Source organism: Bacillus rossius, chromosome 2 (genome assembly GCF_032445375.1).
Source record: "Bacillus rossius redtenbacheri isolate Brsri chromosome 2, Brsri_v3, whole genome shotgun sequence".
Classification (NCBI taxonomy): Eukaryota; Metazoa; Arthropoda; class Insecta; order Phasmatodea; family Bacillidae; genus Bacillus; species Bacillus rossius.
Window position 1 is genome coordinate 35,165,963 of NC_086331.1, and position 21,385 is coordinate 35,187,347.

At 36.4% G+C, this 21,385-nt stretch overlaps 1 protein-coding gene across 7 annotated transcripts in view; it reads right to left on the minus strand.

The window, feature by feature from the left end:
• Window positions 1-21,385, minus strand: part of LOC134529232 (F-BAR domain only protein 2-like) — a 220,632-nt gene that overhangs the window by 176,441 nt on the left and 22,806 nt on the right. For all 7 annotated transcript variants that reach the window (XM_063363115.1, XM_063363113.1, XM_063363116.1 and 4 more), the window contains exon 2: window positions 2,410-2,501. In XM_063363115.1, the coding sequence (XP_063219185.1) occupies window positions 2,410-2,501 (92 nt within the window). The remainder of the gene's footprint in view (window positions 1-2,409; window positions 2,502-21,385) is intronic.

Genomic DNA, 21,385 nt, shown 5'->3' on the forward strand with positions numbered 1-21,385 from the left:
GACCAGTGGGCCAAGCACACTGCCCTGCGGCACCCCTGACGTAACACTTCCCTCCTCAGATACCTCATCCTCTACACGTACCCTCTGTGTCCTGTTCTTAAAATATCCCTTAAGACCCACTCCACCTTCATCATTTTCACAAGAGATAATTTGACAATTACTTACTTGAAGTTGATAAAACAGGCATCTATCTGCTGTCCTATATAGAACCCCTGCGCCAAATCCTCCGCAAACAAGCCAGCTGCGTTTTGCATGAGTAGCCCCTCCTAAACCCATGTTGGCTCTCATCTAGCCAGTGCCACCTGTCCTTTTCCCCTACCACACACCTGTGCACTACTCACTCCATTAACTTTCTTACTGCTGATGTGAGACTAACTGGCCAATGGCTTGCTGGGTACTCTTTAATCCACCCTATCTTATATACTGGTAAATTAGTCTCATTCAATTCCTGCAGGATTTTACCATAATCCACCAATCTGCTGATTAACACTCACAGGTACACTGCCACAGCCTCACCCCCCAGTTTTAACAATCCATTCCCAATTCCCGCTTTACCAATCACTTTCTTACTGTCAAGTCATTTCATTCTTTTCTGGATTTCATCCTTCCTACTTTTAATTGTTCCTACTTTTAATTGTTCCCCATATTGCTCTGTTCCTTGCTCTTAAGCTTCCTTGTTTGTCAAATCTCTCCTCTAAGTTTTCTTCCACCTTTGGTTGCACTGCCCTCCCATACAGCCATATTGTTCCACCCCTGCTTTTTCTAACATTCTGCTCGATATAGAATTATTCAACTACAGGTATTTCATGGTCACTTATACCATCAACAACTATAAATCCGAAAGCTAGCTCTTCATATTTAACCAGGTTAACATCTAATAATGTTTCCACCATCCCCTACCCATCATTGTATTCCCCACCACTACTTGCTTTGGATATGAATTTACTAGTTTGGTTGCCATCCTCTGCCCTATTGCCCCCACTAGCTCTTTACAGTGCTCCCACTAGATCTCTAGAATGTTTAGATCACCTGCTACCACTACCCAGCTCTCTTTATTCAATGTATTAAGCTTCTCCAGTATCATTTCCACTTCTGTTCCCCCTTCTCCTGGCAGCCTGTACACAGCAAACAGCTGCATTTTCTCTTTTTCCCTGTAATCTTCAGATGAAGCACCCCTTTACCCTCCCCCCATTTGTCTTCATTCTCCAATACTCCCCCCCCCCCCCCCCCCCCATCATATGAACATCATTACCCCATCCACTTCCTATCTCTGTCCCTTTATTATACTGTATATTCCCTAATCCCCATTTCACTGTCTGCTACTTCCCCATTCAGTCATGTTTCAACAGCTACCACAATCTTTTACCCATACAGTTCAACTACAGTACAAAACTTGTCTATTTTCTTCAAGACACTCCTACAATTATTAACATTATGTTTACACACACCCTCTTTTTGCCTTCCATCTTCTTCTATATCTGCACACTTCCTTCTAACATTAATTTTATCCTTCACTTCTCTCTCCCTTCCTTCTGTCACATTTCCACTGCCTATATTATCCCCTCCCCATTTCCTTTCATTACTATGATCTACCATTGACTTCCCCCTCCCGGTTTCCCTCATCTTAAACCCCTCTTCCAATAACTGCATTAGTATTCCCACACCTTTCCTATTCACATAAACCTGGTCCTTAGTAATATGCTGTATACTGCATCTGTATCTGGCTCCTGGAACTTATGAAATTCCCTCCCTCCCCCAATACCTAATTCATACAATTTCATCGTGATAGCTTCCTCTGCATTCATGTGTTTATTGAGAAAAACAAAACCTCCTTGGTAAAATGTTTAAAAATTCCAATTTTATAATTTTATGTGAAAAAATTTACAAACTTGTGTGGTGTGTGCATATATTATAAATTTGATTTTAAATAAATAAAAATAAATTAATAAACATAAACGAACAAAATTATTACTCACTTCAAAATAACTACTTAGGATATCAATTATTATTTATAAATTAATACTACATCAATACAATGTCTCTACTGTTGTATGTTAGCTGTCAAAAATCCAACAGAAAATTTATAAATCTTTAAATAAAAGATTTTATTTTATTAATTTTCATTTTATAATCAGAGATGGACAAATGCTAAACAAGTCAAGGAACCTGGGGAAAGAATCTCCCATGGTCTATAATAATGAACCATTCCAACATTTGCTGGAAGTTATTCCTGGAAATCGTGGAAAATTGAAATCAGGATGGACTGACCAGGATTCAAACCTGGGTCCCAAATTCCAGACCAGTTTCTTAAAAAATGAAGCACACCATGGGCTAATGTTAGGTCAATACATTTATTATAAAAGCAACTTAAATATTAGTAAGATCACAAACAAATCAAATATACCATACCTTTCTCTTAGAAATTCAGCTAGTTCTTTGCTTGCAACTGCACCATATTTCATGTTATGGTACAGAACATCAAATCCATTATTCTTCTCCCCCTGTGTGAAATGTAACAATAATAGAACATTAGTTATTTTTTAATACCATAGCTACTTAACAAAAATACATTTAACAAACACAGTTTTATTTCATACAAAGTTAATAAATGAAAGTGAGTACAGTAGACTTGTGGTAAAATGCAGCTGTCGGGGGACATAGCTTATCCCCACATTGTAGATTGATGTTTTATTGGGGAGAGAACCTATTCAGGCTCAAAATAATTTTTCAAGCTTTAATAGAAGTGGTCAAGTATGGTATATACCTGTATTTATTTTCACTAGGAGAAAGGGATGATCACATCCATCTAAATTAGAATTATGGAAAAAATAATACAGGCTGCAAGCAGTTTTATTTCAACTTATTATAAAACTTAACTATCACAGTTTATAATTGTCTACTTCTTATGAACTGCTGGTATATGCCACCAATTTTTCAGCTCTACATCACTTTAATTAAACCAACAAACAATTATGTGTACATTCCCATTAACAGACCTCTGACTGCACTGCACAGCACTGCACTCTTAGCACAAGTTTGCTTTTGTGTGTTTTTCTTATCTACAGAGTCAATTTATTCCCAGTGCCAATAAAGATTAACCCTCTATCACTTTCCCATCCAGATAACGGTGCTAGAATAGGTAGACCTGGGAACATGATTGCAGTATACCAAACCATGTTATATTGGGATTCCTTCTTCTTACCAACCAATACCATGAATAAAGATTTAAAATAGTCCTAACTTCACGCAAACTATTTGTCAAATGCAACTCCTCTTAAATAATACTATTAAATGCACTCTGTGCCATTGCACTGTATTTCCTCAGCACATGGTTACATTTGTTATATATACATTTTTTTGTTTACATTTTTGACTATGTCAGAGATACTTACTTAAAAGTTTTTTCTCCCACTGTACTTCCTGGGCCTCTTTTGATTTAAACTTTACCAATAGGATACCTCCTTATCTCAGCGCCTCGGCCGGATGCGCCACGGCTCCCATGCGCAGTTGGCGGTACAATTCCCATTTCGCCCGACTCCCTGCACGAACCAGCATGTTATTTCTAACGCCCTCCGTGATTACAGCTTCCGTCCCATCTCAGAGCACCTTGTGTTGGTAAGGAGCTTTGAGCAGGCACGGTGCTCCTATTTTAGCGCTCCAGAGCACGTCATCAGTATCGGGTCCTGCAGCCTTCTCACAACGCAAGCTTTTTCCTCCTTTCCCCTCACACTCTTAAATTTTTTGCAGGCCTTCTCAGAACCAGCACCTGGGCAATGGGCAGCCCCCTCCTTAAATCCCTCCCCTTAGGAAACAGGCCACTCCCATACTAGCAACCGCGCGCCCCTCAGGCACAATCTCTCAGACGAATTTGGAACTAAACTCTGATTAACTCCTGTTTGCCCCGCCAAGTAGCGACACCTCCCCAAGCTCTATGCACCTGGCTAGGTCTGCCGACATCTTGCGGCACGCGATCTAGCGGCAGTTGTGCAAACTATAGTTCGGCGCAGTCATAATTAATGCTGGGTGTTTTGGACACCCCTAGACTGCTCGGGCCCCTGACCAATCAGGATTGAGTCTCTCCTCCCTCATCCCTACTAGCCACGCCCCCTTTTTATTCTCTCCCTCCGCCATTTTTTGAAAACCCATGGGGCTTTTAACATAGTAACCCTCCCATACCTGCAGGGGGTCATCGTGTATCATTCATAGTAGTAGAGGTGGGTTGTGACAGCAATTTTCGGTATCTGTACCGACCTGATACTGATACAGCATTGTACCATGTTACAAGTCTCTGATACTTCTGTATCAGACGGTCCCAGGAGGCAACAAAGCTCCGCGTACGCAGACCGTGCGACCGGAAGGAGAATCTGATACATTATTTATCACGCCTGGTAATTCTCTACCTCTGATACTCTCATGCCCGCCTGATACAACCAGTATCAATCAGTTCAACATTCACTGCAGTTCGTCCTGGCCGTGTATCACCATGTTGCGGGCTGTCATGTTTTTTAGTTAGTATCTTTATAGTGAAATAAGGAATGGATAAGTGCACGAAAAAGACTTAATTTGTGTGGAATTTTTTCACGGAAAATAATGAGTTTGCTAAATGTAATTTGTGTAAACAAAAACTGAGTTATAAATCATCGACTAATCTGAAGAAACATTTGAAAAATATTGATATAGTATGCTCACTAATGTACCTATCTGTTTTTTTATTTTTTATTTTTGATAAAATCGTGAATTTTTAATGTATAAAAACACTAGTTACTAATTGTTTTCGAAAAAAGAAAGTCCATATGTTGATTACATCTGTTATTAGTGTCAACTGAGAATTTATTTGCATTTTCATAGCTGTTAGGTGCACAAATATAAATATTGTATCTTGTATTAATGTACTTTTTAATATTAAAATTTCATTAGTTTTATTATTGAACGAGACGGTGCACGCACTGCGCACTGAGCGTACTTTGAAGTAGGACAATAAACAAAACGACTTGTAACCAAGGCTGCCACTCTGATATTCATGAAAAACCTAGATAACCTACAAAAAAACCCAGACACATGGGTAAAAAACCCAGATGCATCTAAAATGCTATCGTTGAAAATGTTTGCGTACTAATTCAAAAATATAAACATAACTGGTTTTAATATAAAACAATTAATTACCTTACAAGACTGATAATGGTTAAATACAACCAATACAAGAAAATTACACTGCAGCAAAATGGCTGTATAAGTAGGTAATTCTTGGACCAGCACATATCATAAAAAAACCTACAAATATATACATGACAAAACAAACACCATCACTGCATTCTTTAAACCGGTAATTGTTTTTATAAAACTGCATCATGTACGTTAGTCTTTATTCAGAGTCTGATTCTACAAGATTGGTTTGAAGGTTAATTGTTGCATTGGTTTTGTGTTCTGCAAGCCTCTTTGAAGAATGTGTCTAATTTAATATTCGACTTAGCTTCTTGAAAACTAGTTTTGTGTTTATATGTATTTTTGTGTGTGAAACACATAGACTTGTTTGCATTTATCAAACAGATATTGCAACAGTTACAGTAGCTACTACTTTTATTATTGTTTTAGGTATAAAAATAATTAAAATTATAAAAAACCTAGAATTGTTGGAATTCATTATTTAAAAACCCAGAAACCCTAACACCATTGGAAAAACCCAGATCTGGGTGGAAAAACCCATGAGTGGCAGCCCTGCTTGTAACAATATCGCTTTGCGCCTCTCCTTCAAGGCTTCAACGCCTTCCCCTGCGCTTCCTCCCCTACATTCTTTCCCTTCTTTATCCCTTATTCGTCGTTCCTGCTCCCTCCCCTTTCACAAGCTACGCCCAAGTGACCGTCATCTGCGATCGGGTACTGCGCTCATTGGCCGTGGTGTTGTTCCAGGTGAATTCTGAACTGATACTAAAGTCTCTGATACTTTTCAAGTGTACTCGTGGGCCGTTCCTGATACAGGCGCGTATCAGTGACAAAGTATCAGGTTGATACTTTTCGACCCACCTCTACATAGTAGTCACATGTAGACTCGCCAAAGGTTTGTGTACGAGCTTCTGCGTAACTCGCGAGCATAGAGTTAGATTACAGTGAAGCATGTAGTCACTATGCAAAGGGGTTTTTCCTTTTTTTGTTAAAAGTTGTAGCCGTAATGAGTTAGTACTGGTTCCTAATGTAACAATTTCCAAAATATTGCTGTCTGGATATTAATGTGAAGCTTATCATTAACAACACATGCATGAACAATGCTGAAAGCACATCCATGAGACTTCAAGAATTCTCAGAAATTCTGGAATTTATATAATTATAATTTCTAAGTTTTTCTAACAGATTTTATTGCAGGCCTATTCAATGTTTACATTTTTTGTTGTTTTGTGCAAAGTTGTTATATGTTTGTTTCTAATTTCTTTATTTGAAGGATTTACTAAACACATTAATGTCTTGGTTAACAAAGTTATTGTGGACAGCGGCAACCTCAGATAAGCCAAATCTCGGATAATATGGGTAGAATAAGAAAACTGTCTTGATTTACAGTTGGTCCAACTGGTATCATTTTACAGGGTGATGTTATTCCAGCTCTTCATCGGTGTGGATTCTTTCATGTCACTCCATGATTCACACACCCAGTAAATAATTTCTTAGAGGTTGTACAACTCCCTTTAGTGGATTTTGGATAATATTTATATTATACCAATGCTCAAGGTAGGTGGTACTCAGAGTTAATAATTAGATATTCTTTTCATTTCTTAAATTTAATATCAATACTCTATAAATTATTATTTTAATTTTACGAATATTGAATAAACAAAGATTTTATTTTTGCCAAGCTTTAGTTAACTCAGTCTGAGTTTTTTTCCTCTGGGGTTGTACAAGTGGAGATAAAGAAACTAAAAGAAGACATTAAACAAATGGTAATCATACGGGTATCAAACTACTACTCATCCTTACTAGTAATCGACTGACTTTATAAACAAAGGGCCCTTCACTAGTGCAATAATGATTATATGGGAGTAAAACACCAGTTTAAATAATTATAAATGGTAAAATTTTACAGTTCTCCATATCTCAACCAACTGACCAACCTTATAGAAGTAATTTTATATAACCGGTCCTTTGGTAGAGTGATCTCTATATTAATAACTGGAAATTCATACCGATGTAGGCAGTACACGAACACCAGATGGAACACTCCTGCGACACTTCATCGTACCGATGATGGCACAGTACTATCAGTAATCGTCTGGCAGCTTCATCAATTCAACATCTATTCCGTATCATGCTCCTGCACCATGCTTCACGTCGCTGTAGTATAAAGTTTATCCTCAAGGATTTTGACAAATCCCAACTTCCTTAGCTATTTCAACAACTTATAATCCAGCAATTTTACAACTAGTCACATCTATAACTTCATAAAATAAAATTACAATTCAAACCTTAAATCATTTTATCTTCTCTACTTTTTACATTATTTTCTTTTTTTTTTTAAACAACCAGAGATAAAACCAAAAACTAAACCACACGTTAAAACTCTTACATGACATTTCATATAAAAGCTTAGAGAAAAACAAACATATTCCTTGAATTTTAATTGTTCATTACTCCTTGCTATAAAGAGTAACTTTACCTTTATAAGGTCAATTTTCTCTAGGCATTCAACAACACTTAGATTATTTTCTACGTCCTCAAGCAAATGTTTCAACAGTCTTTGTTGGAAAAGGTGCTTTAGGTCGGCTCAGATAATATGGAACCTCAGTTGATTGAATCTCTGTAATTCGAGACTACTATAATTTGAATTGGGAACTGAAACATTCTGGTTTAATGAAATATAGGCTCATTCTATATTATCTATGGTCAAACTTTTGAAAGTAGCAGCCGTAGACTGGCTGTATAGAAAATAATTTTTTTTCTGAATGAAGAATTTGTAATTGTGTATTTTATTTTTATTATTATTTTACAAATCAGCAAGTGTAATTTATGTGATTTTGAGCAATTATTTGAATATTTAAGGTAAATTCATGTTAATCACACTTTTTTTCTGATGAACATAAAGTGGGAATGACGTCTAATAAATCGATGAACGCCGGCTGCACGCACGAAAAAGTGTCCCGTAACGCACATTGTCCCACTACGATGTACGCTTGCGCCGCATCTCTCTTCCACTCGATTGGAACAACCATTGATTTGACTTTTCAATCATGTTTTCGTCATTTGAATTATTAATATTATGTAATGTAACGATCGTCCACCGATTTTCAGCACAATCAGTACGATTATTTAAAAGTAATGTTGAATTTTCAAATACGTTTTTGTACGAACAATGGTGTTTTACAGTTACACATAATAATTCAAATTACACCCGGGATCTTTTGCACAATGTTTTAAAAAATATTGTAACACATTATAAATAAGTTTGGTGTATTTGGGATGCGTATTTGTTATAAAATCGTATTATAAAAACAAAATAATATTATTCCCCTACAGTGCTTCCATCTACGGTGATGGACGCAAACCGAACGAATCGCGCTATCTATCCGCTTCCATGACAACCAGGCCTCGTCAATACATATTTTCCTTTGTTTATCGCGAGGGGCGTTATTATTAATGAATTATAAATAAAATTTCGTGCCCAGGGCCACAATTGCATATCATTTTGAGCACTGGAAGACATAAAAACGTAAAATATTCTCTACAAATTTTAATCTTGGCCCCAGCGCAACATGAGCGTCTGGGTTGGAGATTAAAGCTGAAATTCTTTCTTAAACTTACTAATACTTATTTTATTAACTGCAAGGGCATTTTTATTAAATTCTACGTTTAATTTCACGACGAACAAACTTTGTCGTTAAATGTGTAATTGCGAAAAAGCGTAAAACATGCTCGACGATCTTGAAGTTAAATAGCAAACATGTATAAAAGTTATAGTTAAAATAATCTCTTTGTTAAAGTAATAAACATATTTGAATTGATGAGTGTAAATAAAAGTAAATTTATCAGTTAAATTGTAGATTATTTTCACTTCTTCTTTGTATCCATACAAAATAGTGATAATTAAATAAAAATGATTCAATATTATTCATAAAACTATGCAATCATTTCATCAATGTTTTGTTATGACGTCAAGTTAAACTATCGTCCGTAAACCGACTTTACAGACAACCAATTTTTTTTACAATTTTTATGTTATTGACGTGACGTCTAATAAATCGATGAACGCCGGCTGCATGAACGAAAAAGGATGACTCATTGTCCCATTACGCACATAGTCCCATTACGCTGTGTCCCATTACGCTCATTGTATGCTTGCGCCGCATCTATCATCTCTCTTCCACTCGATTGGAACAACCATCGATTTGACTTTTTCAAGGCACATTAAACTTGTAACACTCCCATTCGTTTCCTACTTTTCCTATCATCGTCCTATCCTTAACAGAATAACACAGATTGGAAGAAGTTAAATAGCAAACATGTATAAAAGTTATAGTTAAAATAATCTCTTAGTTAAAGTAATAAACATATTTGAATTAATGAGTGCAAATAAAAGTAAATTTATCAATTAAATTGTAGATTTAATTTCACTTCTTCTTTGTACCCATACAAAAAAGTGATAATTCAATAAAATTGATTCAATTTTATTCATAAAACTATGCAATCATTTCATCAATGTTTTGTTATGATGTTGTCACGTTAAACTATCGTCCGTAAACCGACTTTACAGACAACCAATTTTTTTAAATTGTTGTCAGTTGTATGAATTTTCAATACATCCTAGGTTTTTGCTATGTGATATTTTCAGGAAGGATGGGTTGTTCTGTATTGCTAGGTTTTTGAAGGTCTAGCTGATCATATATTAGTTTAAAAGTTTGATTAGGGTAGATCATCCAATTTAAATATGGTAAAATCAATGTAAGAGTTTTTCAATTTGTGCAAAAATGTGATATTTTTAACCCTACTGCATTCTGGAAAACTCCCTATTTGTGAAGAGCTCTGAAATCAAAGAAAATTGTGTGGTACTAGCCAATAGGTGAAGTAAGTAGTGATTCCCTGCAATCAAGCAATAAATTTGACTAGGTTGAATTAAGATAGAAGAAATTAAGCATGTAACAAAATGTGTGAGAGCCAGGTTAGATTAAAAATGAGGTCCCTGTGATTTTCTCATCCTAGTTAACATCCGTTCAGTAGGGGCTGCTATTTTAAATGTCATATGGACTTGTTAGATTGTATAACATATTGTGCACAGATATAGATTGTATAACATATTGTGCACAGATAATCAGTTGCAGTTGCTATGTAACTAAATTTGCAAATAAAATAACTTTTAATAGTGTTTATAAGTTAAGTACCTATCATCAGTGTCATTTTATTAGGATATTTTGAGTTGATAACTGATTCAAACCAATTCAGTAACATGGAGGGCTGAGACAACAGGGCATTTATGTGTACTTATTTGGTAACAGTTGAGTTGAGAGATTTTTCTGAAAAAAAAAAAAAAAACTTAACAACAAAACAATGTTAACTGATAACTAGGATTATTTACTTGTTTCCTAGTGGCATAATATGGTAATATTAGTATTATTATAAGTATTATTAATCAGTAAATATTTTAAATATTTTGCAGTTATGTTTTTGCTTCCTAACATCAAACCATTTTTTCAGCTATGCATATCAATTTATTAAGCTTTGTATTTATATACACATTATTTCTCACTGCATGAATTGCACTTGGTTTATGCCTACTTACTTTATTTTTTTATTCCAAACTGTTAAAAATATTTATCTTTATTTATTTTAAAATAACATACTTTAATATATTAACCAACTGGTTGACATTTCAAATGTGGGAACGAAGGATGGTATAATATATGTCCAAATGCTGAATAAATCTAAATTCTGTTCATAAAAGCACAGTGGTGAATAATTATTTTTGTATTTGGTTGTAATTTTTTCAAGTTATTACTACTATTTGAATTCTTAAGTTTTTCTACAATTCTTCGAATAAATTACTGAATTAATGATTCAATCACAGATTTCCAAACACCAGTTTCTGCTGTCAGGGATTTTTATTGCCTTCAAAAAAGTAATTTTTTTTGTTTTTCATTACGTTCCTGTTCCTTAAATTTTGTATTATTTTCTTTTGCATCAAAATTGCTTGCTGTGATTCTTCCATGAAGCCTCTAGACAATTTTAGACTGCTGTTTTGAGGTTCCCCTATTCAACAGAAGCAAACTGTTAAATCTGGCCAGACCAACTGAAATTAAGTCAGAAGCTTCAATAAATTATTCAAAGTTCAGAAAATAAACTTTTTTTTTAAATCCAACAGAATTCTGAAAAAACTTACTGTTTGTAAAACATGATTGATGGTAACAGGTTCTGTGAGCTTCATTGAAAATGTTACAAACATTATTAAACTATTCAAAGTCCCACAAAAGCACAGGATCATGATAATCTTGTTAGTTGTGAAGAATTATGAAGAAGATGGAAATGGTGCATTAAAGACAGGTTGTTCATATTTGTTTATGGTTAGTTTAATAAAGAGGTTAGGTTGTTATATTGAGATATTTCAATGAGGTACCAGTTTTTGATAATTTTGTATTATTCTTACATATTTGTAATTTGTTTTGTTAGTTATTGCATGTTAAAATTTTATTTTGTTTTAATTTTGGTCATTTAAATTAACATGTAAATTAATTGCATTTTTTTTTTTTTTTCATTTTTAAGTACCTACTGTATTTCTGGTTATCTATATTACAAGTTTCTATAACATAGTATCTCGGAAAGAAAGACAGGGATGTGACACTGTGGCATGTAACAAAATGTGTGAGAGCCAGGTTAGATTAAAAATGAGGTCCCTGTGATTTTCTCATCCTAGTTAACATCCGTTCAGTAGGGGCTGCTATTTTAAATGTCATATGGACTTGTTAGATTGTATAACATATTGTGCACAGATATAGATTGTATAACATATTGTGCACAGATAATCAGTTGCAGTTGCTATGTAACTAAATTTGCAAATAAAATAACTTTTAATAGTGTTTATAAGTTAAGTACCTATCATCAGTATCATCAGTGCACAGATATAGATTGTATAACATATTGTGCACAGATAATCAGTTGCAGTTGCTATGTGGCACCCTCCAAGAAACAGTTATTTCTCGTTGTTTCTTATAATTTGTGACCTAGAAAATCAGCATGTAGGCGTGTGACTCTGTAGCCAATCAGGACGAACTAGCCTTGGTGTTATCTTTCACTCCAGAAACTCGTGGAACAGTTGCTGCATTTGTTAACCTAACAGAGCTAACCTTGAAAGATATTGAAGTAAAATATCTCTCTGGAGGGTATAGTTTATTACCATAAAAGTTATTGTTTGTTGTAATTGGTCAGTTCACCCACAAAGCTCCCTCCCCTTCGTTCACCTTTGTAAGGGAAGGAAGCTGCATTATCCAACCAGTTGTGCTCAAACGTCGTACCAGCAGGTCGCGTCATCAGCAGTTCACAAAGAAATCTATGAAGTGATGGCAAAGTGGACAATTTAAGAGGGAGATTTAGATATGAATTATGTTTTATTTCTACCAATTTCTATCAATAATCTTACAGAAAATATCATGGAACATATATATTAAAAAAAAGATTTAATAAATTTTGAAACAAATTAATTTTTTTAAATTAAAATTAAATTGATTTTGGATTAATGGAAAAATTTCACAGAAAAAATGATTTGTTATTTTTTACATAAAAATTATATAAACAACATGAATGCTGCATCAAAGTGATTTTTGTACAGTGAAACCCCGTATTTACGTTAACGGTATTTACGTTTTCCCGTTATTTACCTACCTCCTTTTTTTTTTTGCCCAATTTATTTTCCATAAGGCGGTATATGTCGTTTTCAAGCTTGTTACATCGGAAAAGTTTCTTCATTCCCGTTATTAACGTCTCGTTCAGTGTTTACAAATATCGAAACATGGTCGCCATAGAAGAAAGATACATCAAAAGCTGTGTATGTGAATGCGTTCGCGTCGTGAACAGTGCAAGTAACCATGCACAGTTCACAATGACTTCTATTTCCACAGCTTTCCGCTACGAGCGCTGGTAGTATCATTGGCTTTAGCGGTAAATGTATTTGACACATCTTTAACTCTTTGTCGTTATTAATATCTGTGAGAAAATGGAGAAGGGATTGTCCATTAATCACGTGAGGCTCGAAAGGGGGGGGGGAGGGGGGGGAGGGGGAGGGAAAAATCACGAAATATCACAAGGGGGGAGGGGGGGTGTAGAGAGATATCACGTGTATTTATTTTTTCGCCCGATTTCTACTAAACCGAAAATCGACGCGTGACTTTGACTCGCCGTAGCCAGGCAACAATATCCCCGCCCGCCGCAACATGAACCACCCAGCTCGACTTGCCAGTCGCCAGTAAGACTGTGATTTTGGCGCCGAATACATGCGTAAATCACATGTAAGCCTTTCCTTTATTATTTTTATGCCAGTGAGAATAAACCTGCAACCTTAATGTGTGTCTGGACATTTTTATCACTGTGCTTAATAGTCCAGAATTAAATTAGATTATACCTATATTTAAAGATAATATTCTGAAATTTTGAAAAATATTTTGTACCAAAAAAATACACGTGATTTATTGGGGGGGGGGGGGTGGGGGGGGGGGATGAGAGTCTAAAACCTCACCACAAATCACTAAGGGGGAGGGGGGGTTAAAAATTTGCTAAAAAAACATCACTTGATTAATGGACGACCCCGAAAGTGAAACAACGAAAAACTATTACAGTTGCCGATAAAATTAAAATAATTGCCAAGTTCGACGAATATGTACGTGTGGACCTTGCGAAAGAACTTTCAATCCCTGTGAGTACACTAAACACCATCATCAAAAGCCGAGAAATCATCACTGCAAATGCCGCACAATGTGGGCCAAGTGCTAAAAAACGTAAATATGTGAAGGACTCGAAATTCAAACTGCTGGAAGATATTCTTCTTGAGTGGTTTTCTGGTGCACGTGCTGCAAATTTACCAATAAATGGTACAATACTGAGAGAAAAAGCACGTGTTATTGCCTCTAGGCTGGGAATTCAAGATTTCTCAGCTTCCAATGGATGGATTGATCGGTTTAAGCAGCGTCACAATATTGTTTACAAGGTGGTTTGTGGCGAAAGCAAAAGTGTGGATGTGGAGACAGTGGAACATTGGAAGGAAAAGCTACAGGAAAAAATTGCTGGGTTCGACCCGAAAAATGTTTTCAATGCTGACGAAACAGGGTTGTTTTTCAATGTTCTACCAGACAAAACGTTTGGTTTTAAAGGGGAAACGTGTCACGGAGGTAAGCTCAGCAAGCAACGGATTACTATGTTATTGCTTACCAATGCAGATGGAAGTGAAAAATTCCCCCTTTATGTCATTGGCAAAGTGAGGAAACCTCGGTGTTTTAAAAACATCAAGTCACTCCCAACAAAGTACGAAGCCAACACCAAAGCCTGGATGACCAATGCTTTGTTTCAGAGCCAGTTGCATGCATTTGATTCAAAAATGGCTTTGCAAAATAGGAAAGTTCTTCTTTTCATAGATCAGTGCTCTGCTCACAAAGCAACCATCCAGCCTCGCAACACTGATATTGTCTTCTTCCCAGCAAACTGCACGAGTGAGCTACAGCCCCTTGACTTGGGTATCATTCAGGCATTCAAGTTTTTGTACCGCAGATACCTAGTTTCAAGGGCAGTAACAATGCTTGATGTTGGAAAAGACCCTTCTTTGATGAAGATAAATCTGCTGACTGCATTGCATTTTAGTGCAAGAGCCTGGAAAGAAGTGAAAACATCAACAATTCAAAACTGCTTTGCAAAAGCTGGATTTGTGTTCCTAGAAAAGGCTTACACTCTCAGTGAAGATGATTACAGTGACATTGAAGATGTTGAAGGACATGAGAGGGTGTTGCAGGAGAAATTATTTCAAGATTACGTGGATGTGGACAGTCAGGTGATCACTTCGGAAGTGCAATGTATAGAAGATGTTGTAGAAAGCCACGTCAGTACTTCTCAACAGGATACTGACGAAGATGATGATGATGAAGAAGAAGTGACAACACTCACGAGTAAAGATGCTCTTGCTGCTCTTCAAACTCTGCAAGACTTCATTGGAGTATCTGCTGGTGAAAACTGTGATGGTGTTTTTGATAATTTTTATACTTTAGAGAAGCAGATCATGTGCATGAACACTCAAAGATGCAAGCAAACCAAGATTTCTGATTATTTTACAAAGAAATAGACCTAAGTTAGGCTTGAAAGTTTTTGCACATAAGCCTACAAAACTTTTTTTATGGTAACATTTTATCATGGCACACATTGCTTCAATGTTGTATTCACACAATTTTATAAGTTATATGTTGTAAATTTATTTTTATTTACATAGGCCTAATGAAGGATTTTTTTTTTAAGATATTTCGTTCACTGTGTCTTTATTTGATGTATCTGACTACTGAAGTAAAAGGAGTGCATTAAACCAGGTATGTTACATTTTAATAATATGTTTCCCTCAATTTACACTTTCCTGGTATTTACACTTTTTGTCTCTGTTCCCCTGAAAAGTGAAAATAAGGGGTTTCACTGTAGAAAAAATTCATAAAAATTTCTGTTTTATTTTATTTCTATAAATGATTCATATGGCAATTGTCTGTTTTTCAAAACTGGGTATTTTAGGTAAGTATTTTTCAGAGTTGTGACTTATTTGAAATACTTGTATTTAAAATGCAAATACAAAATACGTATTTTATATTTTGTACTTAAATACCTTTTTTTTTTTAAGTATTTTGTATTTTATTTGAAATACTTTTCAAAATGTATTTTATATTTGTCAAATATAAAATACTTTTTTACTGCTAGGTTTCAAAAGTATTACCACTCAAATTTTCAAGTGAATGGGTCAACGATTCGGCAAATGGCTACTAGAGGCGCTGCAACTTTGAAAGTCTATGTGCAAAATGACAGTTAAAACAATATGAACGTTATTATCTGTGAAACATGACACTACGCTTCGCTTTTTAAAGAGATTGGCTTCGATTTTGTTTTGATTACTTTTTTTATTTTACGCCGTTAATAGTGTTTTCTATGAAAAATATAGAGTTGGATTTGGTGTTCTACTGTTATATTAATCAGTGATTACTTGATGTTGGACACAAAGTAAATATTTCTGCTGTTTGTAAAAAATGCTCAAAAATATTAAAGGGAAGATTGAATGTGACTACAAACTTCTTAAAGCATATAAAAGTACCTAAGTACTTAAATATAATGGACTTGTATTTATTGTTAATGTTATGTTATATTGTACTATCATATCAAAACGTGATTTGTACTTCTTTCCTTTTTCAGTTAATATGGTTGTTCTAATTTCTAATGTCATTATCTTTTTTTTTTTTAGAGAATAGGCCATGAGGAGCTACTGAATGAGTATGAGGAATTGAAACCCCAACATAATAAGAAAAGAAAATGTGACATTACTGAATCTGATGGCAATGGAGCAAGTACAAATACAAAGAAAATAAAACTGAAACAAACTACTCTTACAAACACTTAACCAAAGTCAATAATTTTGGATAAATTAATTGTGAACTTTATTGTTGATACCATGTCACCTGTTTCAATTGTTGAAAATAAGTCATTCCGGGCACTTGTTGAAGGTGTTCAACAACTGTCAACTCCACCAAAAGTGATGTGCCGCCGGACATGCCATAAAAAAATTAGTAACTATTACATAGAATATACAGAAAATTTGAAACATACATTAAAAACTGTTGATTATGTTTGTACCACCGCAGATATTTGGTCATCATCTAAATGAAGCTATTAAGGTATGACTGTACATTGGATTGATTCTACCACATTTGCAAGAAATAGTTCACCACTCGCATGCAGAAGATTTAAAGGATCACATACCTTCGACAAAGTAGCAGAACTAATTATTGATATTCATTCTGAATATGATTTAAGGCTGCCTAAAATAACAAAAACTGTAACCGATAATGGTTCAAACATGATAAAAGCTTTCAAAATATTTGGAAAGCCAGATTTACCAGACTTAGAATGTGATGGAAACTTGAATGTAAACGATGAGTTCCTTGATAATAATAATTGAGAAAAGTAATGATGATACGGATGAAATGTTATTCCTAAAAGAGTTTCCCGAATCTGAAGATAGTGATACATACCAACTGCCCAACCATGCATTTAATTCCTACTCGGGACTTAGACAAAGCCAGATGTAACAATAACTCATACCGAAAAGTACATGATGCAGCTATGCAGGCTGTTTGGAATTTATGTGCTAGGTCTCCAAAAGCTTGTGAAATTTACCTGGAAACCACTGGTAAATCTCCAACAAGCCCCTGTCCAACTAGGTGGAATTCATATTACAATAATTGCATAACTCATTATCTTAAAAGTCCAAGAAACCATCAATGAAGCTCTGAGAAAACTAGGATTGGCTGTCTTAAAGGAGATAGAAGTCCAGTTTTTGATTGAATATATTAGCACCTCTAAACCCATAGCTGAAGCCATCCGGAGCTTAGAAGGGGACAAGGAGACTTTCTATGGGTGCCTGCAGCCAGAATTGTATCAAATGGAAAAATGTTTGACTTATTAAAGCAAGACTGACGTCGACCCAAGTGTCTCCCCGGCTCCTTCAGGCCGTTATGCCTCGCCAGCGCCATCTCTTGAGTGTGTGGTGCGACGCAAGTGTCGGTGACGTGTGACCCTGTGTTCCTTTACAGGATATGACTTATTATTTTATTATAAACATATTTTTGTTTTACGTTTTTGTACATATTTTTGCTTATATTTTATATTGAAGGGTTTTGTATTTTGAAAGTTTTAATTGTTCACCGGGCGCCAAGGCCGCGGCTTCCGCCTGTGACCAATCAGGCCGCGGCTTCCGCCTGTGACCAATCAGCGTGTTCCGCGGGCTCGGGGAGAGGGGGGGAGACGCGGGCGCTCAGGCGCGGCAGGAGAGTGGGAGAGGAGTCGTCGCCAGGACTCGACAGACAGCGGTCACGCGAGTGTCATCGCTCCGCGCTAGCGGGAGCAAGTCGTGGACGCGGCACGAGAGGCGACGGACGTCTTGAGGACGTCGCTCCGGGACGGTGAGGCAAGCGGGCGCAGTATTTGCAGAACCACTAGACTTTTGCCGTGCGGAGACGTTTTCATATACTTTGCAGTCGAGCTTGTCGTTGAGTAGTTACGGTCGCGAGTTTTCGTTTTACTTTTCGCACACGCGTGCTCTGTTGTCAATTCGGGCGAGTCGCGATTCTTTGTTTTATCCTGGTCATTCGCAGTCTTAGGTTCTGTGTTATTTTTTTCTTTTAATTTCTTTCTGGCCTGTGCAGAATACAGTCAGACAGACATCCTATCACGCGCGGGTCTTAAGGAGTATATTCTTTACCGTGGGAGTGATAGTCATCACGGGCGGGACGTCCCGTAATTTTCTTAACTGGATCAGTGCGCGAAACCGGGTTTCGACCCGCCTCAAATTAGTCACAGGCGGAAACGTGGCAGCCCCATGTAAAGTGTTCGGGGTCTTGTGCATAAAGGACCATCAAACTTTATTAGAATTTTTTTTTATTTCATCTCTGGAGGCTAAGTTCCTCGGCCACGCAGCCTGAACCCCCTCTCTACCGAACCCTGAGTAGCCGGCAGTACAGCAGCATTGTCAGGAACTAGTCGACCAGACCACGACAAGACAATCCAGTATATTGTGGTGGTTTAACTGATACAATAAAAGAAAGCATAAAAAACCGGTTTCAAAAATATAACTTACATGATACTCGTGCCAAAGACAGCATTTTAGCAGCTGTGTCATATCCCTTCTTCAAGTTAAATTGGGTGCCAAAGACTGAAAAGGAATATGTGAAGGAGTTGTTTAGTGCGGAAGTGCAAATAATCCAACAAGAAGATTTAAAAAGTGCACACCCACAAACATCAACAGGGAAAAAGAAGCAAAACAGTGAGTCTTACTATATGTTCAACGATTCAGACCCCTCTCAGCAACCTCAACTGATGGCAACAGCAGCACCTGCATTGATTTGGAGACCCTCCAATATATAAGAGAAGAAGACACAAGTCTGACCATTCTCAACACATACCCAACAGTACAAAAAGTGTTTTTAAAATACAACACCTGACTCCCTAATTCAGCACCGGTGGAACAATTATTTTCATATGGTGGTATGATAATGCATCCACACAGACACAACATGTCTGATGCTCTTTTTGAAGAGCTTGTAATGTTAAAATCTTTAATAAATAAAGAACATTAGTAATTTTATCTGAAAGTATTTTATTTGAATAAAGTATTTTGAAAATACCTATTTTGCATTTAGTATTTAAATACAAAAAGCAAAATTATTTTGTATTTTGCATTTGAAATAGTAAATTAGAAAAGTATTTGCATTTTGTATTTAAATACTTTTTTTTAAGTATTTTGTACATCTCTGGTATTTTTACATGCTAATCCCAGTTGTAACATTGCAGAACCCTGCCCTCCTAGCTAACTATTTTTCTTTTAAACTATTTTTATTCATGTAAATATTTCTTAAAAAGTCTTTCTAATGATATTTTACCGTTTGTTATATGATTTAGGGTTGATATTTTTCACTTGCTATGTTTTTAAGAAGGTATTTATTATTTTATTAGACATTTTCAATCAATACTATTTTTTATGTAATTATTCACAAAGAAGTCGCTGTACTAGAATTTTACCTGTTTAGGCCTACTTTTTCAGGTTTTTCTCAATAAGTTTAATTTTGTAAAGTAATTCGTATTATGAGTATTGTTCTTAATTTTAATTAACGTGTTGCAATATAATTATAGATCATGGGACTGTGTCTGGGCTGGGGTGATGTGTAGAAAGAGAGAGGCATGAGAGGCCTGTAAGTGTAAGTGAGAAAGAAACAGTGCTTCCCCGCCAACTGAGATAAAGACGGTAATTTCCCCACTGCGTGGGAACTGAGTGATAACTGCTGTCTCACGGTGTGGGAGAGAGAACGAGAATGGGAGTCCCCGATTTCGATGTGAAATTGAAAAGAGACAGATCAGGAAGCCCAGAGTTCTGTATGTACAAGGTTTTTTCATGTATTGTAACTTGTTCTGTGATTGGCTTGTATCTGTAAGCGTGAATGAAGCGTGCGTGTGATTGGTCAGTGAGGTCATGTGATGTCTACTCCCTGCGTGGAGGAGAGTGTGGCAGGACTTCACCAGTCGTCCGTCGAACGCTGCACAGGTAGGTCGCGTTTGGTGGCTTCTCGCCAAATTATGATGTAATTTGCTAATGGATAATTTAACGTTGGTGGTCAGAGCCAGGCAGAGTATTAAGTCAACCTAATTTGTTTTATTTTCTTTCGAACAGTACTAAATTAGAAATTGCGGCCACCTTCGTCGGCATTCGGCTCGTAGCGAAATTCGTTTTCGCTGGGTGCGGCCATGTTTAAGGCCGCACTAATTTCGTGTACTAGTAAAAACATTACTGAAGGACGCTATTTTTTTTTCGTTAATTTTCCTCGCGCGAGCTACCAGCAGTTTTCGACGGGCAGATGTACGTGTGAAACGAGTGAATGAAACATTGGGTTCAATTTGTCTGTGCAACATTCTATTTGAAAAAAAATAAAAACAACAAAATTACAATCGGCGTTGAACATCTGTTTATTTTTGTATATAACGAACCATTATATTTGGCGCCCGGCCGCGCGGCTTGAATTTGGACACGACCCTGAGATTGAGAGGACATTTCGGCAGTAAAAAAGAAAAAAAAATATATAAACATTCTTAAAACAGTTGGTGACTACGATAACCTCGAAGGACAAAAAAACTACGACTAACATTGAACAGTTTGGAAGAAAACGGCGAAGTGTATCCCGAAACTGTCGGCGCAGCTGAGCGACGAATGCGGCGAGAGCTGACTGGCTGATGCAGCGAGTGAAGAGTTCCAGAGACGGAGGAAAGCGGTACATCGAGGGACAGAGCGACCCAAGGCACCGTGGGACTTCAGGGCTGTCTCATCGCGGGATTGCAGAACCGAGCTTCGCGGGACATCGCGGGATGGATCGCCGGAAATAGCAAGTGAAAGGAGCAGTGCTATGTACAGAATTCTGTAATTAGTGTTAAAAAATTGTTGTGTTTTGTATATGTGGTAGGTTTGATATCCAGAGTGGGCAGTTATTTGTATAAACATGAGTACCAGTAGTAGTGAAACTAACGATTTCATAGGATTTTTAGAAAATCCTGAAAATTCAAATAATTCAGATCCCAACCTTGATGTTGAACTAATAGAGCAAGATTTTTCATGTCGACAGGATAAACTTATAAACATGGAACATCCTGC